This window comes from Neomonachus schauinslandi, chromosome 15 (genome assembly GCF_002201575.2).
Source record: "Neomonachus schauinslandi chromosome 15, ASM220157v2, whole genome shotgun sequence".
NCBI lineage: Eukaryota > Metazoa > Chordata > Mammalia > Carnivora > Phocidae > Neomonachus > Neomonachus schauinslandi.
Genome location: NC_058417.1, coordinates 13,181,469 through 13,209,367, shown reverse-complemented (window position 1 = coordinate 13,209,367; position 27,899 = coordinate 13,181,469). Strand labels below are relative to the sequence as shown.

The following is a 27,899-nucleotide window of genomic DNA, read 5'->3' as shown; positions in this document are numbered from 1 at the left end:
CTGTCGCCGAACTCCGCGATACCACGGTGAGCTGGCCGCGGGAGCGCTCCGCCGTCTTAGAACGGCCGCCGCGTGGAACGGGGCCCCCTAGGTCCTGCCTTCCGCCGCCTGTCCGCCTATAGGCGGGGCCCGCCGGGACGGCGCGCGGGGCTCCGCCTTCCTCGACCAATGGGAAGGCCAGAAGCCTCCATGCTGGGTGTGGCTGAAGGGCCGGCCCCGCCTCGGCCCCTGGGAACGGGCCGGAGCGTGCCGGAGGGGGCGCCACTCCCCCAGACGTCGGCTGCGCGGCGCTCCGAGGCTATGGCTGCGCGGCCCGTCATTCTCGGTATCGACCTGGGCACTACGTCTGTGAAGGCGGCCTTGGTGGAGGCCGTGCCCGGCGACCCATCGGGGTTTGTGGTCCTGGCGAGCTGTGCCCGGGCTGCGCGGGCCGAGGCGGCGGCCCAGAGCGCGGCGGCAGGGCCCCAGGTGAGGCAGTGTCCTGGAGCGGCGCCGCGTCCTCGACACCCCTCTTCTCCAAAGAAGTGTCCCTGGTTTCTCCAGCCTGCCTGGCCTCTGCCTGCCTGCTGTAGCTCCTTCTGGTCCGTTAGGCTTCGTCCCAGGAGCTTTTCCCACCTGCTGACCCCGATCCGGCTCCCTGGCCTCTGGGGGCCTTGCTTAAGGGCGCTCTATCCCCGTGCTCTCTGCCTTCCACTTTCTGTACTTTGATCTGGGGAAATTGCGCTCCTTGTGTGACCTCGGGCCTTCCTCTTGTTCTTGACCCCTCTGCACCTCACACCTGCCGGTATCCTCAAGTTCAGGATTCAGTCTGTTCCCCAGGGCAGAATTTGGGTTTTCCTCAGGAACTAAGACTGTAGAATCAGGGCCTAAGCGGCTCTTCTCGTTGGGCACGTGGACTGGGGAATTCAAACACTTGGTCAGCAAAGACACCAGGACCCAAAGGCTGAGACACCTTGGAGGAAGGACTGCTCAGACAGAGACGGGAGAAAAAGATCGGATGGATCATTATACATTAAAACTAGTGTCTTGTGAAAGCTACAGGGTAGAAATGGAGAATTTCGCCACAGTGGGGTCTGTTTGGAGATGTGGGTTCAGGAAGATCATCAGTTCTTAGAGCTGGATTTCATTAATTCTCTTAAAAAGGTAGCTCTATGTTCAGTTAATGGACAATAGAAATTAATATCCAGGAACTTTCTTTGTAACCTTATGACTTTTTTTTTTCTGGATTTCTGCTTGTTCTCCCAGTTGAAATAGGTGGCCTCTAAGGCGCTTTCCAGCCATAAACCTGGGTTTTCTAAGCTCCACTCCCAAGGGCTTGTTTTTCACAATCTTTTGCTGCTTATCTAACTCAGTTCTTTAGGGTTCAGAGTCCGTCTTGCTCAGAAACATTTTAGAGGGTAAAGAGTTCAGGAGCACTTTGCATTTTCATAGAGACTCAAAATTAGTTTGATTAGGGCATCAGGGTATTTTAGAATGATTATTTCACCTGTGGGGGTGAGCAGCAGAGCTGGGATTACAGGGAGTAGGTTTAGGCACTACCCTTTTTTCTTGAAATAAAGCCGCTCTTTTTTTTTTTTTTTTCTAAGTAGGCTTCCTGCTCAGCGTGGAGCCCAGTGCGGGGCTTGAACTCACAACCCTGAGATCAAAACCTGGGCTTGAGATCAAGAGTTGGATGCTTAACCAACTGAGCCACCCAGGGGCCCTGAAATAGGGTCACTTCTTGAAAACTACTTTCCCCGCTTCTCACAGCATTCAGCAGGCTGTTCTGTGTTTACAGGCACACCATGGGCCACACCTGCCTAATGAGGGGTTTAGGAGAGGCCAGGAATAGGCCCCCCTTGCATCCTCCACAGGTGTTTTGTGCTCTGGGACAAATAGTATTGCTGTAATTTAATCTATAGCAGGATTTCTCAACCTTGGCACTGTTGATACCTTGGGTTAGATGATTCTTTGTTGTGGGGAGATGTCCTGTGCGTTGTAGGATATTCAGCAGTATCCCTGGCCTTTATCTACTACATGCCAATAGACCCTTCTACCCAGTTGTGACACCCCAAAATGTTTCCATCTTGCCAAATGTACCCTAGGGGACAAACATCACCCCTGGGGTGAGGACCACTGAGCTACAGAAATGCCTGATGACTCTGTCCTTTCCTTTTCCTTCCATACTTTTTACTTAAGAAGTAGTGTATACACCAAGGTCAAGCTTGGCAGCTGTATGGAAAGTCAGGCTTTTAGGTATTTGCAACTTTAAAATATCAGGATTTTTGAGGGAATCTCTGTGACCCTTTCTGAGTTACTAATTTCTTCTTTCTAGGCCTCAGTTTCCTCATCTGTAAAGAGGGGTGTGGGGGAGGAAGGTTGAATGGGTTTCTAAGTTCTTTCTCAAATCTAAAGTTTTAGGATTTGATTTGGTTGTAGAGGGATGGATATTCTGAATCAAGGAATGGGGACAGCACTTTTCCTGTTACATTGTGGGTATGCCCACTGTCTGAGAGCTACTCCCTGATCACACTCACCACTAAAACTCAAACTAATTGCTGAACACTGACTGCCCCCTTGTCTTCACTTCCACCTGGCCCATTTCCCTCCTCCACTATCCCTACCCACGCAACTCACCCACCCTGGGCCCATTTGAAACAGTGGCTCCTCTGTCTTGGGTGGACACACCGTCTGAGGCTCTGTGGGAATTCTTCAGCAGCATCCAAAAGGAATTCTAGCCACAAATGTGACCCACACCTGTAATTTTTAGTTTTCTAGTATTAAAAGTAACATTTGAAATTAATTTTAATTGCATATTTAATTTAGTCCAATGTATCCAATGTACTATCATTTCAATATATAATAATTAATATGAAACTATTAATAAGATATTGTGTATTTTTTCATATTAAACCTGAAGTCTGGTATGTATTTTATACTCCCAACACATCTCAATTCAGGTGCACAGCCATGCACCTCCTCTCTGCTGGTCTCTCACTGCCCAGTCAGTTCTGCCGTAGTCTCTCCCATATATAAAGAGTCCTATTAGAATCTGGGGCTGCATCCTCAGGAAAATGGTTTGTGCTGTCTTTGCACTCCTTCCCCCATCCTACCCATCCTCACCTTCCTTTTTTTCTGCTCCTTTATTCATGCTTGTTTGGAGCCTAGAACTGCCCCTGCCCAAGGCTGGCAGACTGACAGGGCAGGTGAGGGGTTTGTCCCAAGGAGGTGAAGGCTGCGTTCTGCCTTGGGCCGGGTAGCCTGGGGCTTGAGTTTTCCATGGGTCCTTCTAGTTGTTAAGTTTATTTTGTGCCTTGAGATAATTTGTGTGCCAGAAACATTTTACTTTGGTTGAAATAAAAATAAGTATTCAATTTATTAAATTCAGAACCCTAGTTCTTAAGCTTTTAAATTTAGCCTATAAAGCTGTTTCCATTTATAAGTCTAACATGTAACTATCATTTTTGAGGACCTTTGAATAATACTTAATGCCATTTCAGTTAAGTACCTTAGTTACACATTAGTTATACACACACACACACACACACACATATACGTATTGTAGTTGCCTGACCCAAAGCTTTTCAGAACACTTAAATAAATCTTGTAAATCTAATAAGTTAAATGGATAGCTATGTAAACTTTAAATGTTTTGTATGTTTAAAATCCTTTTATAAATGTACAGTAGTGAGATTTGAATTTATAATCACAAATCTAGATCAGTTACTCAATTACAGAGGTAACCTAGGCCAAATTCTCTTAAACATATAAATTTACCTAAAATACCAAATACTCAGAAGTTTCTTTAAGCACAAATGTTAATCAGATAGGTATGACTCTTTTAAACATGCATATTTAATTCTTGATTTTGAATTCTTTGATATCTACTTAATCATGGGGCGCAGTTGACTAAACGTTCAACTTTTGATCTCAGCTCAGGTCTTGATCTCAAGGTCATGAGTTCAAGCCCCACGTTGGGCTCCACACTGGTTGTGGAGTCTACTCGAAATCTACTTAATCATTGAGAAAACAATTATGTCATCTGGGTTTCTTTTCCAAGTGTATATTTTGTGGTGGCCTCCTTAGCTTTTTGAGACTTCTTACTGATTAGAGGCATCTCCTGGGAGGGGATGGGATCTTGGAGTCCGATTTCTAGTCTTTAACAGGGACTTCATAATTTGAAAGAAGAGATGGTCATGGAACCTAAATGTTTTTTGGTGTGAGTCACCTACTTTTAAAGTTATATTAGTCTGGACCTCCCACCCATTTGGATACACTGCCTAATTGGTTTTGGCATTTCATTATCTCTAAGATACCTAAATGTGTTTTCGCTTCTGATTTCAGAGACCTTTAACCTTTTTCAAATCCTGCATTCTATTCATATTTTTGTCTCTTGGGACCATCTGACTAATAGATAATAGTATGCTGTTTGATTCTCCTTATTTCTCATGACTTTGTTTTTCAAGGTTATTCTGCCTAGAGAAATTCTTAAGGAGGCAGCAAATCAGAAGAAAAGGCAAATCAGGAAAGGATGGTCCTGACTTTCTTGAATCTCATTTCCACCCTCCAAAAATCTCTCTATACTATCAGTCTCTCTCTGGGTACCTTATACCATTGCCTAATTAACCTTCCGATGATGGTACTGTCCCATTCAGAAAGCCCGAGGTGCTCCCCATTGGCTTTAGGAGGAGCCTCTCACCCTGGGGCTCGAGGTCCCCCACTGGGCTCAGCCTGTCCTCTTTTATAGCCTCATCTGCCACCAGCCCCTTGCATGGACCATCTCCCTGGCGCTCTGCCCAGGTATTCTCGACATTACCTCCTTGCCTGCCTTGCCTAGTGGGTGTTTTGTTTCCAAGTCTAAGGCCTGGCCCTAAAGACACTCAGGAAATGTTTGCCACATGGATGAACTAAAGTCTAAGTAGAAGCAAAAGCTAGAGCTTGTCCTAAAGTGCTTTAGTCCATGAGGCCTTGCTTGGCTACAACTTTCCTGCCAGGTTCCTCCCTGCTATGTTCCATCCTTCCCTTACTCCAACCTTCTGTGTGCCTTGTGATAGACCCTTAACTTCTTCTTACGTTACGGTCTTTCCTGTGTTTTGCTATCCTTCCTGCTAGACTGTCCATTCCTCTATGGCAGAAGCAGTGCTTTCCCCAGCTCAGACTCACCCACAGTGGAGGGCAGAGCCTTGGCCATTTCTTTCTATTTATTTATTTATTTATTTATTTATTTTATTCTTATGTTAATCCCCATACATTACATCATTAGTTTTAGATGAAGTGTTCCATGATTCATTGCTTGTGCATAACACCCAGTGCTCCATGCAGAATGTGCCCTCCTCAATACCCACCACCAGGCTAACCCATCCTCCCACCCCCCTCCCCTCTAGAACCCTCAGTTTGTTTTTCAGAGTCCATCGTCTCTCATGGTTCATCTCCCCCTCCGATTTCCCCCACTTCATTCTTCCCCTCCCGCTACCTTCTTCTTCTTTTTTTTTTCTTAACATATATCGCATTATTTGTTTCAGAGGTAGAGATCTGAGATTCAACAGTCTTGCACAATTCACAGCGCTTACCAGAGCACATACCCTCCCCAGTGTCTATCACCCAGTCACCCCATCCCTCCCACCCCATCCCCCACTCCAGCAACCCTCAGTTTGTTTCCTGCAATTAAGAATTCCTCATATCAGTGAGATCATATGATACATGTCTTTCTCTGTTTGACTTATTTCACTCAACATAATACCCTCCAGTTCCATCCACGTCGTTGCAAATGGCAAGAGCTCATTCCTTTTGATGGCTGCATAATATTCCATTGTATATATATACCACATCTTCGTTATCCATTCATCTGTCGATGGACGTCTTGGCTCTTTCCACAGTTTGGCTATTGTGGACATTGCTGCTATAAACATCGGGGTGCACGTACCCCTTCGGATCCCTACTTTTGTATCTTTGGGGTAAATACCCAGTAGTGCAATTGCTGGATCATATGGTAGTTCTATTTTCAACTTTTTGAGGAACCTCCATAGAGTTTTCCAGAGTGGCTGCACCAGCTTGCATTCCCACCAACAGTGTAGGAGGGTTCCCCTTTCTCCGCATCCCCGCCAACATCTGTTGTTTCCTGACTTGTTAATTTTAGCCATTCTGACTGGTGTGAGGTGGTATCTCATTGAGGTTTTGATTTGGATTTCCCTGATGCCGAGCGATGTTGAGCACTTTTTCATGTGTCTGTTGGCCTTTTGGATGTCTTCTTTGGAAAAATGTCTGTTCATGTCTTCTGCCCATTTCTTGATTGGATCCTTTGTTCTTTGGGTGTTGAGTTTGATGAGTTCTTTATAGATTTTGGATACTAGCCCTTTATCTGATATGTCATTTGCAAATATCTTCTCCCATTCTGTCGGTTGTCTTTTGGTTTTGTTGACTGTTTCCTTTGCTTTGCAAAAGCTTTTTATCTGAATGAAGTCCCAATAGTTCATTTTTGCCCTTGCTTCCCTTGCCTTTGGCGATGTTTCTAGGAAGAAGTTGCTTCGGCTGAGGTCAAAGAGGTTGCTGCCTGTGTTCTCCTTTAGGATTTTGATGGACTCCTGTCTCACATTGAGATCTTTCAACCATTTGGAGTCTGTTTTTGTGTGTGGTGTAAGGAAATGGTCCAGTTTCATTCTTCTGCATGTGAGCCTTGGCCATTTCTGAACCTAATCCACAGCAGCGCCTCACCTGTGCGGGGAGGGAGTGGAGTCTTGATCACCACATTCCTGCTCCAGGCCCTCCTGGAGGTGGTGGAGAACCCTCAGTCCCACATGGCACCCCTGAGGCCAGTCAGCGGGTCCTGGAAGGGACCCCAGTGCAATTAGCTCGGCAGCTACTACCCAGGAAACTCCTGGAGGCCTCTTTCCTCCTCCCTCCTGTCTGTGTGCCCCTGCCCACCATGTCCTGTTCTGTTTCCAGGGGCAGGAGCAGGATGTGAGCAGAATCATCCAAGCCCTAAATGAGTGCCTTGCTGCCCTTCCTCGGCAGCTGCTCCAGGACGTCTGTGGCATTGGAGTGTCAGGACAAATGCATGGAGTCATGTTTTGGAGAACAGGCCAAGGTATGCTGGGCCCTGGGGATGATTATGTGCTCCTAGCAATCACTGTGGGATAGCAAAGTGCTGCAGAGGGCTCTCCTCTGAAGGATCAGGTCACCCTGAAGTGGGAACAAAGTGGCCTACACTGCCTCTTGTATTTTGTGTGCATCCTTTCTTGTACAAATGTGTAATGAGTAAGCGAACTCTCCACTCACACACTGTCCATAAACAGGGTGAGGGAAAAGTGAGTTCTCTCAGATTCTCTGTAGGATTCAGTGGAGTGGATTTTCCACAGATTTCTCTTTATTTCTGTTGGTGTCTCCGAGCATCAAATGCAGACAACTAAAGATTAGTGTAGTTGAAGGAGATGCCAAGACACAGAGGAAACTTGAATTTGGGCATAATGTTTGTTGTTTGCCGTAATCCAGATGTTTGTGATTTTTAAATTTCAGGGCATCCTTTTTATGGGCTCAAGGTGCTGAGTATTATTTAGTTGGTCGTCTTCTATCAGGTCTGCCACACGCAGAGGTAGGTGACCTGTTCTGTTTGGCCTCCAGGAGGAGGCTTATTAAGCCAGCAAAATAACGATGAGTACTTTACATGCTTGGTGTTGGGCTAAAGGTGTTACCTGTATGATCTCATCAAACTTTCCCAACATCTTTATGATGTAGGTTACATTGTTGTCCTCATTGTGCAGATGAAAAGTGGAGGTTCAGAGAAGTTAATATACTGAGGGTCAAATGGCAGCAAGTGGTGACTCCAGCTTTTGAACCCACGTTGGTCTGACTTTAGACACTGAGCTCTTAAAGGCCTCTAGGAGGACCAGAGCTGTAGGTGGGTGCAGTAGCTCAATGAAGGGAGGAACTTCCCAAAAGAATGTCCAAGGAAGGATTAGGATGTTATGAGTTCCTGTTACAGCAAGCATTAAAAAGCCTTTTTTTAGCTATTAAAAAATTCTATACAGACATAAAAGTAGGGAGAATATTATGAACTGACACATACCCATCACCCACCTTCAAAGCTACCAACATTCTACGGTAGGTATTTTTTTTTTTAATTTTTTATTCTTATGTTAATCCCCATACATTACATCATTAGTTTTAGATGAAGTGTTCCATGATTCATTGTTTGTGCATAACACCCAGTGCTCCATGCAGAATGTGCCCTCCTCAATACCCACCACCAGGCTAACCCATCCTCCCACCCCCCTCCCCTCTAGAACCCTGTTTGTTTTTCAGAGTCCATCGTCTCTCATGGTTCGTCTACCCCTCCGATTTCCCCCGCTTCATTCTTCCCCTCCTTTACGGCAGGTATTTTAAGTAGAGGATGGATGGCTACTTTGGGGGCTGTAGTTCAGGGGATTTGAACATTGGATTCACCCTTTTTGCCTGGAGAGTTAGTAATTCCAGTTCTCCTGGGCCAAGTGAGTGGTGACCTGCCTCTCAGCAGTGGGACAGGTGTCTAGCGATGCATCCTTTGATCAGTCCCCAGGAGGGCCTGGGTGACTGTAGAAGCCAGTGCAGGATCTCTTGCTCCTTCCCTCCTTCTTGTCTGCCTGTTGTCAGACTGTTTGGGAACCACAGGAGCTGCTTGGCTCTAATTAGTAGTTGGAGGAGAAGGCTGATTAGGGTGTTAGAGCTGGCCTCTCAGAGGGAGTCTAGGTTGTAAAAGCTTTTTAAACTCCTTAATTTTGCATTAATGAGAATAAATGTCCTTTTAATACTAAAATCCTTCCCAAAGAGGACAACAGAGATCTAAAGATTGTGGTCTGGTCATACACCTCCCTTTCTGCCCGTTTCCTGGACTCTGTAACAACCACACAAACCATTGCCCACATTGTTGGAGAGAGCTGCTTAATATTTCATTGAACCAGCCCACATGCCTCCTTGTTTTGTTTTCTGCTTCTGGGAAGGAGGGAAGCCACTCTTTGACAATGATAATATTTGCTTAGTAGAGTAGAGTGAATCATATTTGGGATCAAGTCATTGTGTTTTTAATGGTGGCCATAGATTAGTTTGGCTTCGGTACCTACAACATATAAGGCTCCATGCTAGACCCCACGGGAGACATAGATATGAGCAGACGAAGCCCTCATCCTCCAGGGCACAATCAAGGCCGTCGACACAGACAGGCACCGGTGAGCTGAGCAGAGAGCTAATTGCTTCCACAAGGGCACAGGCCAGCCAGCGGGCGGAGAGGAAAGGCAGAGTATGTTCTGAGAGGCCTGTGGTTATGCCCGTAGACTCCATTTCCAGGCTCAGTAAGAGCAGGAGAGAAGTGGGGATCATAAAACCAAGCTAAAAGGCAAGCAGCCGACTAGGAGAAAACATTTGCCAGTGTGAATATGGGTACATAATAAAAAACCAAGAACAAAGAAAGGACAAGCGGCTCTGTGGAAAATGGGCAAAGGATACCGAGACGGGCAGTTCCTAGAAGAGGAAATACAAGTGGCTAATAAGCACATGAAGAGATGCTCGATGTCATTAGTAATTAGGGCAGTGCAGATGAAAACAACAAAGAGAAATCACATCCCACCCACTGGATTATAAGAAATCGAAGTCTGAAAATGCCAAGAGTTGGCAGATGGGGTGGAAAATTGGTTCTTTTAAATATGGCTGGTAGTAGTGTAAATTAGCATAGTCGTTTGGAGGGCCGTTTGATGGGGCCTGTTAAAAATAAGAGAGCTGCTATGACTCAGCAGCTCTGCTACTGGGAGTCTGCTCAGGAAAATTACTTGCACATGGATGTGCGTAAGGATGCCTACTCACGGTTGTTCCTTGCCTTCTTGTTATGGTAGTGAAAACTGGCATTTAACCTCAGGGGAATGGATGGATAAATGTTGGTGTGCCCATGCTGCAGGATCTGCAGTAGTTAGAAAGAATAAGTGCATTCATATATACTGACATGGAAGGAACTCCAGAACATTTGGTGGATGCTAAAAACAACGCCTAGAAAAAGAAATGCAGTATAGTGCTATTCATTTTTAAAAAACAGACAAAAACAAAATAAAGTCAACCAAACCAAACCCAGTATGTTGTGCCAGTGTAAAAACTTTATTTAGATGGTTACCCACAAGGGCTAACAGGGACAGGAAGGGGGCTGGGACCCAGGTGGGGATATAAGCAGGCCTTTGGCTTTATCTGTAGTATCTGAACATCTTATACTGAGAATTATCTTTAATATCTGAACATCTTATACTGAGAATCCTGGTTCTACCACTTAGTAGCTATGTGACCTTTGGCAATTTTTTTTTTTAACTTTTCTGTGCTTCATTTTTCTTGTACAAAGGGAATAATTATCATACCTATGTGATAAGGCTATTATGTAGATTCAGTGAATTAATATTTTTGAAGTGCTTTGAACACTACCTGGTACATGGTAAGAACTCCATATTTTTTTTATAATACAAACAAAATAAAAATGGTAGTCCAAATTTTTTTTTTTTTTTTTTTGAAAAAGGACCAGAGTTTTGAAGCAGATACAGGGGTTGGAAGAAAGCTGCGGAGATCCAGGTTTAGGGCTGGGATAAGAATCCAGCTCGAAGTTTAAGTACAGATGTAGTATACAGTTATGAAGGTGCACTGCTTTGAGGAGCCCTTCACCCCAAGTAAAACTTAATGTGCTTTAGGTGCATGATCTGTAACGTGCCTCTGCTTTTCTGGCTGTTGGCCAGGGATACCAAGGAGAGACTGACAAGATCCCTTAGATCCTCTGCCTTGACCCATCTACCTGCAGCATGTGTCCCTAGACATTCTTATGGCTCACTTCCTTACTCCATTCAGGTCCCTCCTCCTTAGAGAGGACTTCCCTGATCACCCTCCAAATATCTATCACTGCTGTATATTTCTTCACAGCAATGAAAAGTATCTGGTATTATATATTTGCTTGTTTATATTCTATAGCCCTAGTGGATAAGCTTTATGAAAGTAGTGACTTCTCCTTGATCATTGCTGTATTCTCAGGGACTAGAACCAGTGCCTAATACATATTAGATATTTAATACACATGTCATTCAATCATGCAAGTATGAATGAATGAATGAATAAATGGATGGATGTTTCGTGGCCTGGAACCCGGGGGGAGGGGCAATTAAGTCTCTTTCTTTGGTTCTTTTTTTTTTTAAGATTTTATTTATTTATTTGACAGAGAAAGACACAGCAAGAGAGGGAACAGAAGCAGGGGGAGTGGAAGAGGGAGAAGCAGGCTCCCCGCTGAGCAGGGAGCCCGATGCGGGGCTCGATCCCAGGACCCTGGGATCATGACCTGAGCTGAAGGCAGACGCTTGACAACTGAGCCACCCAGGCGCCCCTCTTTCTTTGGTTCTTAATGAACGTAATTATAAGAAAATGTAATGGTTTTGGCTCCCAAATCTGGGACTTGAGATCAGACATAGCCATGAAACAGCTGCCTGTGGGGCTTTGCCCTGCTTTGCTTCATGGCAGGCATTGTTCTCATCTGGAGGCCGCCTCATGTCACATGGAGCCAGATTCCCATCTCTGCCCATTGGGTCTGGAGTGTTCTTGCTGCTGATAACTTTTCTCAACTGGCACTTAATGGCAACATTCTTTTCCCATTCTGCTGCAATGGTTATATTAATATTGTGTGGAAGTGTGAGAAATCTCCCTTGTATGAGGAGAGGAAAGAACAAAAGATATGTAGGGGGGTGTATTCTCTTTCTTTAAGACTGTTGGAAGTCTTAGACCATGGACAGTTTAGAAGGTAAAGGTTCATTTTTTCATTATTATCATCACTAACATTAATTGAGTCCTCACTGTGTCAGATACTGTTCTAAATGCTTTACATGTGTTAACTCATTTAATACACACAACCCTATACACACAACACACACAACACACCCTAACCCTAACTCTAACCCTTCCCCTTGCTACTAGTTTGACAGTAAAGTCAACACATGGCAGGAAGAGATACCAGGACCCGGGAAAGAGTTATAAGTGTCCTCCACCCCTGGACTTCCAGATACACTTGCCACCAAGCTGCTGAGCTAGCTTGATTGTTGGCTCTCTCCCCCAAGATTGGTTTCAGAAGAATCGTAAGAGAAAAACACCAAGGAAAGGGGAGAACACTGTGAGAGAACCTAGGGTGATGGGGCTACTTGGAGTTGGTGTGTGTAGGTTGATGGTTTGGTTGTAGGGCAAGACGCAACCAGCCTTGCCTGTGGGAGGATAAGGAACTGCTGGTTCCCCTGGATTGTCATGGCTTTGGGACAAGCAGCACCTTGTCCATAGCGAGGTGTCTTCAGGAATAAAATCAAGGCAGTGGAGAAAAGCAGGTGTCTCTCCCCAAATCACAGGGCTGGTGACCTATAATCTAAGGATCCTCAAAACACTGTTTCATCCTGGGGGGCAGAGTGGAAGCCCTGACCCGAAGAGATGTTTTTCAGGGTGGGATGGGTTAGCTGTGGATTCACCCCAGGTCTCATTCATCCTCCCCAGACCTTTGGGAGCTGGCAGGGACTGAGGTCTGGCTCATTTACACTGCCCGACAGAGTAGCCAATACTCCCAGAACAAAATGAGTTCAGGGACCAGGACAATAAGATGTTTCAAGTTCACAGCTGTTTCACAAGAAAAAAATTGTGCTGGGTGATTTGATGGAGATTTTTTTTTTTAAGATTTATTTTTAAATTTATTTTAGAGAGGGAGAGAGGGAGAGGGAACAAGTGTGAGTGGGGAAAGGGGCAGAAGGAGAGAATCTTCAAGTAGACTCCCCGCTGAGCTCAGAGCCTGATATGGGGCTCGATCCCATGACCCATGAGATCATGACCTGAGCTGAAACCAAGAGCTTGATGCTCTTAGAGCCACCCAGGAACCCCAGATGGAGATTCTTAATTAATTAATATTGTGTGGAAGTGTGAGAAATCTCCACACTATTAGAATGGACGGTCTAGGAATTTAAAATTAGCCTGACATACATACTAAAATATATGAAAGGAGAATATTAGCAAGAAACAATAAGAAGAAAACATAAAAAACAAGCAGAAATATTAGGTATAAAAAATATAATGGTTGAAATAAAGAATGTAATAGATGGGATTAATAACAGAATGGATAGAACTTCAGAACAAATTAGAGAATGAAAGATGCAAATTTAGGAAACCTCTCAGAAGGAAGAAGAGAAGAACAAAGAAGTAGAAAATATAAAACAAAAGGTAAGAGATATTGAAGATACAAGTAGAAGTGCTAGCATCTGAATACTAGGAGATCCAGAAAAGGAAAAATAACAGTGGTAGAGGAGGAAATATTTGGAGAATTAATGGAGAAAATTTACTTACCATAATTGACAAAATAAGATATAACAGTCTGGACCAAAGGTGCCCATAGAATGTCAAAGAAGAGAGAGAAGGAAAACCTCATAGCTGGATATATTTATTATAGTGAACTTTTAAGGATTTCAGAGACAAAGAAAATTCCAAAAGCTTACAGAGTGAAAAACCAGATCCTATATAAAAATTAGAAGCAGATTGACTAGATAGTTTTCAACAGCAACATTCTATGTAAAAATGCAATGGAATCATATTTTGGTTTTCTACTGTTGCATAACAGACTACCTCCAAAACTCCATGACTTAAAACAGCAACTATTTTATCATATCTTGTATGATCTACTTCTACATATCGGATTGAGCTGCTCTACATGGGGTTGACAGAGGCTGCCTGGGAGTATTCATCTCGTGGACAGACGGGTCTGGAGGGTTCCAGAGTGGCTCTACTCAGTGCCTGATGCCTTGGTGGGGAAGGCTGGAAGGCTAGACTCAGCTGAGGATGACCTGCTAGATGCCTGCATGTGATTTCTCCACATAGTTTCTCTAGCATGGTAGCCTCAGGGTAGTGGGACTTCTTACCTGGTGGCTGGCTTCCCCCAGAGTGAGTGCTCCAGGAGACTCTGGTGGGAGCTGCAGGTCTTCTTATGACCTAGCCTTGGCAGTCCTAGGATGTCACTCCCCCCACATTCTCTTGCTCTCGCAAATCATCAAGGCCAGCCTAGATTCAAGGAAAGAGGATTTAGACTCTACCCCTTAATGGGAGGAGTAGCAAGGAATTTGTGGCAATCTATCACAAATCTACAAAGTGTTTTTAAGTATTGAAGAAAGGGAACTTAGAACCTAGAATATCACAGCCATCCTTCAAAAATATTCTGAGCCATGTAGGCTTCTAGATGCTTTGCCACAGAACGAACTACACTGGAACTAGTTTGGGGTAAAATATTTAAATAAGAGCAGAGAAAAAAAATCTAGATTTTAAGAGATAAATGAGATAAATTAAGTAAAGATGGCCAGATTCCTGAGTAAAGTTGATGTCTAAAATCAATTAGCTAAGACCAAAGGAAAAGAGAAAATATATCCATCATCATCCAGAATCAAGTCTAGCTAATATTATCATGATAAAGGTTGGAAGGACAGAGACTAGGGGACTTGAGTGTGCCAAATTTCTTTTCTGACAGGGTGGGAGGGGATATAATATCAACTTTAAAAAAATGAATTAAAGGGAACACAGAAGAGGTGGGATAAATGGAGGGAGTAGGTGACTTGGCCTGAGTCACACAGCCATTGGTGGTGGAGCCAGGTGCTCTGATATCAGAACCCACGTGCGTGAGTGAAGTATTATCATTGCTGTAACCTCACTAGCAGAGTGCTCTCAAGGACATGTTGCTGCTGGTCAGATGTTCTTTTCTCTGTTTTTGGTAATTTCCTTTGTTCCAGGCTGTGAATGGACAGAGGGAGGGCCCTCTCCTGTGTTTGAGCCCGGAGCCGTGAGCCACCTGGTCACATGGCAGGATGGCCGGTGTAGCAGTGGGTTCCTGGCTTCTTTGCCCCAGCCAGAGTCCCATCTCAGTGTGGCCTCAGGGTTTGGCTGTGCAACCATCTTCTGGCTTTTGAAGAATAGGTATGGACAACTGATTTTTGAATCGGGTGCTGAATTTCCAGGGAAACGAGAGTGGCCAGGGGACTGTACCTCACGCCGGTCAGCATCACTCCACCTGCTGGAGCGTCCCTCAGTGAGGTGGCCTGGCACAGGGTGTGGTCGCAAGACCTAGACTTGGTCTAGAACTGCTTCATTTCTCAGAAGGCTCTTTGTTGGTTATCTGATTCTAAACCAGAGGGGGAAAGAAAAAGGCAGAGAGGGCAAGGGACTTTCCAAGGGTTCCATGGTAAGTTCATGGTGGGGTCAGGGCTGCTGAGAACAGCCAGTGTCCTGCTTTCTCAAGCGTGGTGCATCCTCCCGTGAGACCACTCCCTGAAGGCCGACTCCAGCCAGCTTTGCTGTGAGTGGCTGGGAGGTCCTCACCCTGGGAAGTTCAGCATGTGGGGTGCTTGCTGCCACCCAGCTATGCCATGTCGAGTCCACTGCCTGCAGCTAGGTGTGGTACAGGCTTGCAAGTTGCTATTAGACTACGTTGAATTGTTTTTGATATGAAAACTAGCCCAGAGTTCCTGAGGTCCTACGATGCTGCTGGCACCATCCATGACTATGTGGTTGCCATGCTGTGTGGCTTGCCAAGATCCCTGATGTGCGACCAGAATGCTGCTAGCTGGGGATATTTCAACACTCAGAGCCAAAGCTGGAACTGGGAAATGTGAGTATATCCTTGCAAGCTGGCTCCAGGCTAACAGCCAGAATCTCGAATGTGAGGGATTTAGTGGGGCTTTCCCATTTGGGAACAATAGTGGAGGATTCCAAGAGCCTAGGAATCAGGTTCCCCTGCCCCTCAGCCTGTCCAGTCACCAGGCAAGGGTGGGCCTGGCTGTAAGTGAACCCTCGGAGGGGGACACCTCTTACACCCTGCTGTCCTGCTCCCCTACAGCTGCCCAGACCCAGGTTGGGCTCCCCCGTTCTCTGTGACTCGGACCGAGCCTGCAGATTTCAAAGAACAACTGTCAGTGTAATGAATTTTAAAATAAGATTAAGAAGTGAAAGTAGTAGTCTTGAGGGATGTCTTTTAAAGTTCTTTTTAAGGAATTGTTTGCCATTTCAGATCCAGGAATCCTGTGCCCTCTAAGTTCACTTCCTTCAGGGTCCAAATTCTGAGCTCTGTAAAAAAAACAAAAAGCACCTGGTAGTTCAGGTAAAGGACTTTCTAGCATGTTGTGTAAAATTGACAGTCCCCTGTTTACTAACCCCGAGTGATGAATGCAGTTGGTGTTCAGGAGACTGACAGGTCTGACTTTGGTTTGGCCGGTGCTAACTGACTATGACTGTGTGCTGAAACTCTGTCTCCCTTTGCAGAGTATGTTCCCTTCAAACACAGAAGGCTGGATAGTGGTGACATCTGGCTCTTTCAAACTCTTCCTGATCACCCCTGCTTAAACTGGTGGCTTTCGCCCCTGGAAGGCCAATCCCAAGCTTTTGAAAGCCAGTGTTCACTTTTTAAAAAATGCAAGTCTGTTTCTCATTGTTTAAAAAAAGCCACAGAGGCCCTCTGTCAAAACACTGGATTCTATCCTCCCTTCTTGTATGTGTGTCCTGTAGGGTTTTCCTTCATTGAGCTTCCTGGAAGCAACAAAGACCCAAAAATCCAGCTCCGGGTAAATGCACTGTCCATTTTTGGATTGCAGATTGAGGGCCTCAGGCTTTCCCACGCACCTGCTCCCAGACATCGCCGAGGCCGGCAGTGTGGCGGGCAGAACTTCCCATGCCTGGTTTGAAATCCCACGGGGGACACAGGTGGGCGTGGCCTTGGGTGATTTACAGGCCTCCGTCTATTCCTGTATGGCCAAAAGGACAGATGCAGGTAAGTCTTGCTTTTGTTGGCTCCTCAGACTTCTACTGGTGCCTCCTAAGCTCCAGCTCTGTGTGAGGGCCCAAGGGGCACACGTAACCAGCAGCCTCAGCATCCCATTGATCGCTATTCTGTGAACGTGAAAAACAGCCTCCTTCCTGCGGGTGAAGCCCCTCCTGGAGCTTACAATCCAGCAGGGCAAGTTCTGTCCCTGACCACAGTCTGTGTTTTTCTTCTTTAGGGCCAGGTAAGGGAATTGACTCTCTCTAGTTGGCTGATTTCTACATAACTCCATGACCCAAAAAGTAGATTAGTAGATTAGGGTTTTTTGTTATTGTGTCTTTGTCAATGGAAGTTCCATCCGATCTGATGAGGAGTGCAGTCTTTCTGCATTCAGGGTAAGAGAGTCACAGTGAGGTGGAGGCCGGAGTCTAGGGCAGGGCTTGGTAAACTTTTTCTGTAAAGGGCCAGATAGTAAATATTTTAGGCTTTGTAAGCCATATAGTTTCTGTCCTAACAGCTCAACTCTGCTGAAGTGTGAAGCAGCCATAGCTAATACATAAATGAATAGGGGTATAGCTGTGTTTCAGTAAAACTTCATTTATAGACACTAAAATACGAATTTCATAGTGTTTTCATGTGTCATGAAGTTTTCTTCTCCTTTTGATTTCTTCTCAACCATTAAAAAATGTAAGATCATGCTACTGGGATTGTAAAATGCTATAGCCCCTTTGGAAAACAGTCTGGCAGTTCCTCAAAAGTGAAACATGGAGTTAGCACCCGACCTAGCATTTCCACTCCTAGGTGCACACCCAAGAGAACTGGACACATGTCCACACAAACACTTCACAAAGATGTTCTTAGCAGCATTATTCATAAAATTCATAATTTCAAAATTAGCTGAGAGGGAAAGTGAAATTCTACCTATTTTGTTTGCACATATATGTGATAAAATCTTTTAAGGCCAACAGTTGTTCAAAACCTTTTCTCCCCAGTTTTTTTTTCATATGTCAGCAGCCCCCTTCTTTTTTAATTTTTTATTTTTATTTATTTATTTATTTTATTCTTATGTTAATCCCCATACTTTACATCATTAGTTTTAGATGAAGTGTTCCATGATTCATTGTTTGTGCGTAACACCCAGTGCTCCATGCAGAATGTGCCCTCCTCAATACCCACCACCAGGCTAACCCATCCTCCCACCCCCCTCCCCTCTAGAACCCTCAGTTTGTTTTTCAGAGTCCATCGTCTCTCATGGTTCGTCTACCCCTCCGATTTCCCCCGCTTCATTCTTCCCCTCCCGCTACCTTCTTCTTCTTCTTTTTTTTTTTTCTTAACATATATTGCATTATTTGTTTCAGAGGTAGAGATCTGAGATTCAACAGTCTTGCACAATTCACAGCGCTTACCAGAACACATACCCTCCCCAGTGTCTATCACCCAGTCACCCCATCCCTCCCACCCCACCCCCCACTCCAGCAACCCTCAGTTTGTTTCCTGCGATTAAGAATTCCTCATATCAGTGAGATCATATGATACATGTCTTTCTCTGTTTGACTTATTTCACTCAACATAATACCTTCCAGTTCCATCCACGTCATTGCAAATGGCAAGAGCTCATTCCTTTTGATGGCTGCATAATATTCCATTGTATATATATACCACATCTTCTTTATCCATTCATCTGTCGATGGACATCTTGGCTCTTTCCACAGTTTGGCTATTGTGGACATTGCTGGTATAAACATCGGGGTGCACGTACCCTTTCGGATCCCTACTTTTGTATCTTTGGAGCAGCCCCCTTTTTTATTTTTTTTTATTATGTTCAGTTAGCCACTGTATAGTACATCATTAGTTTTTTTTTTTATGTTATGTTAATCCCATACATTACATCATTAGTACATCATTAGTTTTTGATGATGTAGTGTTCAGTGATTCATTAGTTACATATAACAGCCAGTGCTCATCACAACCCGTGTCCTCCTCAGTACCCATCACCCTGTTACCCCCTCCCCCCACTCCCCTCCCTTCTGAGACCCTCAGTTCATTTCCCGGGGTCCAGAGTCTCTCATGGTTCATCTCCCTTTCTGATTTCTCCCCCTGCAGTTTTCCCTCCCTTCCCTGTAGCCCTCTGTGCTATTGCTTATGTTCCACAAATGAGTGAAACTAAAATCAATGCTTCAGGAAAATATGCTAAATTTATTCTGTGACTTTTAATTTTCCTAATACGTCATCTCTTGCCTATATCCCTTCATCTCAAAGTGTGAATGTCAGGGAACTCACGTGGACTTTGGAGTCCAGCCCACTGGCCTGGGTGAGAATTTAGCCCCTCTTCTCCTTCAGTGTGACCTTGGACAGGTTGCTTTTTTTCCTGAGCCCTTGTCATCATCCAAAATGAGGGCAATGATATGTTTCTCATGGGACAGTTGTGGTGACACACTGGGATGGTGCCTATAAAGAGCCTGGCTCTTTCTACCTTGGTGGTTTTCAAATCGTAAGGGAATTTTCAAATTCCCTTGACAGAGGGCTGTCCTGTGCCTGGATGTAAATGTGCTTTCTCTATAGTAAGTGAGGGGCTAGTCAAATGGGAAGAAAGTAGGTATTAGGCTCCCTCTTCACTGAGCTGGTTGTAGTCTCTGGTTCCAGACTGGGTCTGCTGGCAGTGCTCACTTGTTCTGTGTCCATGGGCAAAGTTGGGTGGCCTCCATCCTTGACACCTCCACTTGAGGGGACAGGTGGAGGGCATGTTGCTTCTGGTATAGAGTCATAGTGAAAGGCTTGATGTGGCAGAAAGTAAAGGTTATTGGCTTTCCAAGATTGTTTTCAGTCTCCTAGCTTCCAAATTCCTAGTACGTAGGAGAGTTACATGCTGATCTCAGTTATTTCAGACCCCAACAGACTGAGAAGAACAGGCTTTTTGGCCAGGTCTTGTGAGAAATGGAAGAGAAGAGACTTCCAGGGTAGTCCATAGGCCCTGGTCTCAATCCAGAGGAGAAAATCATCCCCTCTGTGCTGAGTCTGGGAGCTTTTCCCCTGCTGGTGGAGGAGGTTAAGAAAAACACCATGGATATGAGAAGGAGGTGGCACTTGCTGAAAATGAATGAAACCTCCCCAGAGAGTCAAATACTTGGGCTGAGAGAGGTCTTACTATCTGTACATCGTTGTCTATTGCTGTGTAACAAATCACTTAGTAGCCTAAAGCAGCAAACATTTATTATCTCTCATAGTTTCTGAGAGTCAGGAATCTGGATGTTGCTGGATGGTCTGGTTTAAGGTCTCTCCTGGAATTGCAGTCAAGCTGTTGCTTAGCTGGGTCTGCAGTCATCCAAAGGCTTGACCAGGCCTGGTGGATCTACTTCTCAGCTCATTTATGTAGCTTTTGGCAGGAGGCCTCAGTTTTTTGCCACATGGACCTCTCCGCAGGGCTGCTCATGACATGGTGCCTGCCTCCCCCCAGAGCAAGTGATCAAGACAGAAGCTGCAGTGCCTTTTTATGACCTGGGCTCCAAAGTCACACAGGGTCACTTCTGCTTTATTTTCTCAATTAGAAGCAAGTCCCCAAGTCTAGCCTACACTCATGGGGTGGGGGAAGTTCGGCTCTACCTCCTGAAAGGAGGGGTCTCAAAGAATTTGACGACATTTTTTTTGTAAAACAGCACACTCTCCCCTTGCCCTCTTGTGACCTGTGACCTCTGACTCAGCCGGACAGGCCTAACTTCTGCTTCCCTTGGACCCCAGTTCTCAACATCAGCACTTCAGTTCAGTTGGCAACCTCCATGCCTTCAGGATTCCAGCCGGCGCAGACTCCAGACCCTGCGGCTCCAGTCACCTACTTCCCGTACTTCGACAGGACCTACCTGGCGGTGGCAGCGTCACTCAATGGGGGCAACGTGCTGGCCACGTTTGTCCACATGCTGGTCCAGTGGATGGCGGATCTAGGTAAGGTGTCGCCCACACGGTGATGTGTTCCCCGCTTGGCCTTTCGATGGTGGCAGTGTCTTGGTGCTGCCGGTGTTACTTAAGCTTCTAGATTCGTGTGTCAGACCCAGCCCGGCTCCAGCACATCCCTTCCTTCTTTAGGGATCTGGGCCTGTAGCCTTTTTTCCTCTCATCTTCTGAGCTGCCGTCACCTCTTTTTTTCTGAGGGAGCACCTTTTCCTCTAACATTGATTGGTCTCCTGGCTCTCCCCTGCCCACTGGTTACTTGTCAGTAGCTCACCATCCCTTTCTGATGACTGCAGAGAGCTGAAAATAAAATGATCAAACATGGATGAGTGAAAAGACTCCTGGTATTTTACAATATTATAAAATCCTTATAGCATTTATTCCTGGCAAGTGGTTCCTGACTCCCTTTCTTGGAAGGGATCCCTGAAAAGTCTGATGCCCTTCTGCTTTCTTCAGGGTAGACTAGATCGGGCCTTTCTCTGCTCTTCATTTGCAGAGAAACATGTAGCCTCCTTCCAGGAAAGGTTCCCTTTCCAAGCCCTTAAGGTAGAAATGAAATCACTGGTCAGCCATGCAGGTCTGGGGAAATCACTGGTCCGCCTGTAGGAGCTCTGAATCAGGTCACGCCAGGAAGCTTTCAGCGTGGTAACAAGGTGAGGCATGGGCGGTAGGGAGCACATGGGAAGCTCACACTGCTTGTGCAGACAAGTGTTGCTGACCCCTGTCAGTGCTTTCCGGCTGGCCAGGGATGTCAGGATTTCAGGGGAATTCTGCCCCCTTGGCTGAGATCCCCTCAGGAATGCGTCATTAAGAGAACAGAACTCTGATTTTGTTTTGCCTGAAAAGGTGTCAGAAAAGGTTAAGATGCAGAACCAGTCGGGTGCCTGGGTGGCTCAGTCGTTAAGCATCTGCCTTCGGCTCGGGTCATGATCCCAGGGTCCTGGGATCGAGCCCCACATTGGGCTCTCTGCTCCGCGGGGAAGCCTGCTTCTCCCTCTCCCACTCCCCCTGCTTGTGTTCCCTCTCTCACTGTGTCTCTCTTTGTCAAATAAATAAAATCTTAAAAAAAAAAAAAGATGCAGAACCAGTCATCAGAACCTTCAAGCAAGCCCTGTATTTAGATACTGTTTTAACTGTTTGGCTCTATCAATTGTTGACTGAGCTGACCTACCGGTCTATCATTACACAGAAGTGACTGTTATTTTTACTCCTGAAAGAGATGGTAATATTATTTAATTTCTCTGTAAGATGTTTTCAAAAAGAAAAGTCCCTTGCATTTTCATGGTTCTGGTTTTGATGAAACTGAGGACTTTGAAGGTTAGTATTATATGTAACTTAACCTTTTAAGAAATTTCTACAATAATGTCATTTGATTAAAAAATATATAGATGCTGGGGTGCCTGGGTGGCTCAGTCAGTTAAGGCTCTACACTTGGCATGGAGTCTTTTTGAGGATTCTCTCTCTCTCTCCCCCTCTGCTCCTCCTCCCTCTCTAAAATAAATGAATGAATGAATAAATAAATAAGTCTTTAAAAAATATATAGATGCAAATACAATAAGGTTTGTTGAGATAAGAGACATTACATTTATTAACCAGATATGGAAATATTAAAGCATAAGATATAAAAATAAAACTCTCTATTCAGAATACCCTAGGTTTGCATTATTTTCCAGAAGTTAGAAAACAGGGAGTTCCACCCTCATGCAGTTTAGAGTAGGGACTCTGAAGCTAGGTGGCCTGGGTTTGAATCCCAGCTCTGCCACTTTCTTGTGCTTCGGGGCAGGTTACTTGTCCCCTCTGTTCTTCACTTTCCTCATCTGGAAAGGGATTATCCTAGATGTACCTTAAATAACTGTGGGGGTCAAATGAGTTATATTGCAGGGCACTTAGAATGATGTCTGGCCCATAATAAGTGTGGTATAACTGCTTGTTAAATAAGCATAGTGGTGGTGCAACCCGGGAGAGTGCCTCAGTTCTCAGCTCTGTCAAGTCATTATGTGGCTTTGGCAAGTCCCTTGCCTTCGGTATTTTTTCAGCTCTGATGGCCTGTGGGTCTAAGCCTGTGATGTGAATATTTGGCAACTCATAGCATTTAATCCCCACAGTAGATTTGGATGAGGTGGTAAGCCAAGGGACGCAGAGACAGGGCTAGAAGCCAGGTCTCTGAGGCCTTCAGCTGCTAGACTCCTTCCTTCAGGTGCCCCCCAAGGCTGGGGTCATGGCTCAAATGTTTTCCAGCGAGGAAGAACGCTTTATTTTCACATTTCCTTAACATCCTTTTGGGAATTTTTATTAAGGACATACAAACACATCGTTTATTGTTTTCTTCTTTTAACTATAGACTTTCTTTGGGTTTTGACAGTTTTCCACTAATGTCGTTTTCCTGTTCCAGGATCCAATTCAGGATACCACATTGCATTTAATCATCATATCTCCAGTCTCTCTGCTTTCTATTTTTTTTTTTAAGTTTTTATTTATTTAAGTAATCTCTACACCCAATGTGGGGCTTGAACTCATGACCCTGAGATCAAAAGTCGTACGCTCTACCGACTGAGCCAGTCAGGTGGAGCTTTTCTGTTTGAATGCTTTCTATTTGATTGATCTGTTTTTTTTTTTTTCTTTTTCATCTTCTTTCCCTTTTTTCCCCATAATTTTATGGTTTTATATTCTTTATTCTTTTAGAAGTTTTCAATGCACTATGTTTCCTAGGATGTGGAGAGATAATCCCTCTTATACACTGCAGTAGTAGTGTAAATTGGTCCAGCTTCTAAGGGGCGATTATGATGTGCATATCTTTTGAACCAGCAGTTCTTCAAGGACTCGGTCCTACGGATTTGTATACTTGTACACATGTGCTAGGTTATTCATCAAGCATGTGATTTTTCTGAGATTTTAGTAGAATTTCTAGAGGGAGGGGAAAGACACTAATATTCATTCTGGCATTTCTTTCTTTTTTTTTTTTTAAGTAGGCTCCATGCCCAACATAGGGCTCGAACTCACAACCCTGAGATCAAGAGTTGCACGCTCTACTGACTGAGTCAGCCAGGTGCTCTGATTCTGGCATATTTAACCAGAGTTCTGCTGATCACATTTTGACTATGATATTTAAATTATTTCTCCCTCTTCCTCTCTCTCATTCCCAAGTGTGTATAGCTGAGTTTGTGTAAGTTAAATGTGCTGCCACTGAGACTTCACGGTGACACTGGGTTGGTGGCTCTCAGCACTGGCTGCACTCTGGAAACACTTGTGAAGTTTCAAAAACAATGTTGATGTCCTAGTCCTGCCTGCAGAATGCTGATGATTTGGCCATGGGGTGGGGTGGGGTAGGCATTTTATAAAAGCTCCTCAGGTGATTGTTATGCCCTTAAGTGTTGGTAAGCTCTGGTCTAGAACCTTCTACTTCAGAAGTGTGGTTCTTGGGCCAGCAGCACTGGCTTCCTCTAGGAGTGGAGAACAGCTACAGAATCTTGGGACCTACGCCAGGCACACAACTATGCTGCCCCCTGGGAATTCTATACTGTCTCAGCCTACAGCAAGGGGTGCATGAACTCACACAGGTCTTTTCTGTTCTTGGAAGGTCTAGAGGTCGAAGAATCCACTGTGTATTCATGTATGATCCAGGCAGCTGCACAGCAAAGAGACACCTGCCTAACTATCACTCCAACGGTGTTGGGCGAGAGGCACCTGCCGGACCAGCTGGCCTCAGTGACCAGAATCTCCTCCTCTGATCTCTCCCTGGGGCACGTGACCCGGGCCCTGTGCCGAGGCATTGTTCAAAACTTGCACTCCATGCTTCCATTTCAACAGCTCAAGGAGTGGGGTGTGGAGCGGGTGATCGGCAGTGGGAGTGCACTGTCCAGGAATGAGGTGCTGAAGCAGGAGGTGCAGAGGGCTTTTCCCTTCCCAGTGTCCTTTGGGCAGGATGTGGACGCAGCTGTGGGGGCAGCTGTGGTCATGCTCCAGAGAAATCTTAACCAGAGGGAGTCTTAGTCAGTGCATCCTTTGGCCAAAAGACTGTTGCAGATTTTATCTAACTAACATTCCTGACATGACTTTGGGGTCATCCTTTTCCTGGACAGTTTTGTGGGCAGCCTTTAAGCAAAGCTTGTTTTCAGGGCACCATCTTGACCAAGAACCTACCTTCATCCTCTAATAATGCAGCCAGGACTCATCAACTAGATCCCAAATCAGTGCTTTCCAAGAGACTCACTTGGGAATTGGTTGCAAATGTAAATGTAGAAAAAAGAGAGAGGGACAAAGAAAGAAAAGGAACAGTAGCCCAGCATCATGGTCAGCAGGCTCTTCTGTGATTCACCTGTAGACAAAGAGAAAATAAATGTGACTTCAGGCACCAAAAAGTCTCCAAGTAAGAAAAGAAGGCCCCCCATCCCCCACCCCCCTGCCGCTCCAGCTTTTGGGATGATTGTATTTCGGGACATGAAGCCCAGACTTGGCTCACATGCACTGTTGCAAAAGTCCTTCCCTACTGGGTTGTATCATGTGTCCCTGCTGTCCCCCCCATTCTTGTTCTCCCTTAGTCATAGCTGGTTAGATGAGGCAGGGTATGGGCCAAGATAGTAAAGCAGACTGGCTGAGATGAAGATGCAGGGGTCTCTGCTGGCCTTCTCACCATGTGCTTCCCCTTCCAAGGAGAGCCTGCTGCACTGGAGCTGCTCCAGATCCTTAACACAACTGGCTCGAAGGCACATAGCAGGGAAGGAAAGGGGGCGTAGCATGACCAGCGAGGGAGATGGATGCTGCATGGCCCCACCATTCAGGCATATTGTTCCCAAGAGTCTGACCAGGCACCAGTAGGACCCCTTTTCAGGGTGTGGGCAGCAGTGTGTTTTTGGCCCTGTACATTCTTGGGAATCTTTCCAACAGAGGGATGTGGCTGGGCGTGCTCCTGTCAGAGAGGGTGGACAATTTACCCAGAGAGAACCCCTTATCCTGCGGCCCTAGCCTTTCTTTCTCTTGGTGTAGGCCTTGCTGGGCCACTATGTGTCCTGGCTCGCAGAAACATTCCCCTGGAGTCAGCATCCCTGCAGGGATCCCAGAGCATCTTAAACCTTCCAGTAGTTGGTAGGCATGAACATGGATGGCATGGCTTCCAGGAGAAAGCCATCATTGCTGCATCTAATTCCAGACTCCCAAGAGTGATCCCAAGGCTCAGGCAGGCCTGACTCTGAGGCACCTGGGCAACTATGAGTCTGGGAAGCAGTCTTGTTGTCTCTTTGTAAATGTCACTTTATGAATTATGTGATTGTCCGAAGCTCTTAGATTAATCTGCCTGGCCATGCTGATTGGATTTTAGATACTAAAGCTCATTCTTCCAGAGACTTGTACCTTTAATAAGACACACCTGTCTTCTTTGGGATTGTTGTAAATTATGGCATAGCTGCAGAGCTTGGTTTGGGAGGTTGGACATAGCCCTGAGGATCATTGTCAGCTTGGGTTCCATGTTAGGACAGTGTGGTGGAGAACCCTCACCAACGAATGAGCAACGTGCAGTGTGACTAAGAAATAAACCTTTGATGTTTGAAACCACTGAGATTTGGGGGTTGTTTGTTACCACAGCATAACTTAGTGTACCCTGACCACTACAGCCGCCCTAGAGACCGTACCTAGGCTCAGCTGCACCCAGCACAGATTGACACATTTATCAACACCCACTAGGAGCTGGGTTTTCTGTCAGTACAATGATGAGTTGTTGAATTTCCATCACTAGGGAATGAAATAAACACTAGGACAGATTTATGTGTGTGCAGAAGGAGGAACAATTCATTCTTTATGTAAGTGACACTGAGCTAAACCTTAGAGAGTTTCAGTCCATCAATACCAACAACAGCTAACACTTTTTGAATACCTGCCTTGTACCAGGAGCTAATCTAAACTCCACTTGTTCAGACCTATTTGATCTTTATGGTGATCCTAGAAGGTGAGTACTATTATCTTCATTTCTCAGGTGAAGAAACCGAGACACAAAAATGTTACATAACCCACCCAAGATCACAACCCTAGGATTCAACCCCAGAGCCCACTTTCTTCAGTGTTCTGGGCTGAGAGAGCAAATGTGTTGTCATGAAAGACTGGCATGAGCAGGGTGTGATGAATTGTCTGGTGTAACTTGGTCATAGGGCATATGAAAGGGTGTGGTAGCCCTTGTGACTGGAAATGTCAGCCAAACTGTGAGGGGTCTTGGGTGCCAGATGGCGGGATTTGGACTTTCTCCTGTGGGCAGTGGAGTGGAGGACAGGCTTCACGGGCTTCAGGAGTAGAACTGCCGGTGTGCAGACTCTAGATTGGAGAATGGGTGTTGTGGAAGGCAGGGGCCCAGTTGGAGGGGCCTAGAAAGCAGCCTGTGAGACATGGTGGCCCGAACCAGCCTGGGGGCAGAGGCTGTCCCCCTTACCCTTCCTTTGGCCCTTGACTATGACTAGACCCGTATGTTTATGTGGCTTTCATGTTCTCTATTTTTCTTCTCAACTGGACTGAAAGCTGCTCGAGGGAAGGGTTCCTCTTAAGCTGTTCTCTGATCTGCCCTTCTGCTTAATCTTGGGCTGATGCCCATGTTTGGAATGTCCTCCTGGGGCAGAACATTATACCAAGGCCCAGCTCAAATGCCATCTTCCTGCTACACGGACTCCCTGGCAGCATATTTCTCACTGGATTATGATTGCAGCTGACATCCGGGACCCCACTCAGTGTTTGCTGTTGGCATGGCCTATTGGCTCCTGGCTTGTGCCTGTTACAGGGCCCCCCACCCAGTAAAGCGTCAGAGAGAGCCTAGCAGATCTTCCTCCTCATGCATCCTGGCCTCCTTGAGGGCAGAGACGAGCTTATTCGCCCTACTCAATTGCTGTGGGTTTGCTAGTACTCAGTGGTCCTTCAGGAAAGAGGGCAGTTTGCACCTGACCTCTTGTCTCAGCCACAGTTAGATGGACAGATCACATCTTTGAAATTGAGAGATTCTGGGTTCAGAGATGCTCACTGTGTGAGTCATGAAACATTAAGCAAATCTTGGGGTTTTTTTTTTTTTTTTTTCATTAAAAAACAATTAGTCACAACCTCAAGCTAATGGCCGGATACAGCTCAACAGTCAGCAGATGTGGTTCTCATTTGAAATAATGATGAAAACCATAATCCCTCATGCCTGCCTAGAGCTTTCAGCCCACAGAGA

General features: G+C 45.5%; 1 protein-coding gene across 1 annotated transcript; it reads left to right on the top strand.

Moving 5' to 3' along the window:
- The first annotated feature begins 281 nt into the window (after positions 1-281).
- Positions 282-26,259, top strand: SHPK (sedoheptulokinase). Its single transcript, XM_021704069.2, has 7 exons — positions 282-468; positions 6,922-7,063; positions 14,757-14,940; positions 15,479-15,631; positions 16,611-16,786; positions 20,513-20,713; positions 24,297-26,259. Exons 1-7 carry the CDS (start codon positions 301-303, stop codon positions 24,707-24,709), a joined length of 1,437 nt encoding a protein of 478 aa, XP_021559744.1. The 5' UTR covers positions 282-300; the 3' UTR covers positions 24,710-26,259.
- The last annotated feature ends 1,640 nt before the right edge of the window (positions 26,260-27,899 follow it).

Excerpts from the sequence above, each read along its gene's own strand:
- SHPK (XM_021704069.2), top strand. The coding sequence starts at position 301 with ATGGCTGCGCGGCCCGTCATTCTCGGTATCGACCTGGGCACTACGTCT. Across the intron at positions 16,787-20,512 it reads GGCCAAAAGGACAGATGCAG|TTCTCAACATCAGCACTTCA; the intron begins GTAAGTCTTGCT and ends CTTGGACCCCAG. Across the intron at positions 20,714-24,296 it reads CCAGTGGATGGCGGATCTAG|GTCTAGAGGTCGAAGAATCC; the intron begins GTAAGGTGTCGC and ends TGTTCTTGGAAG.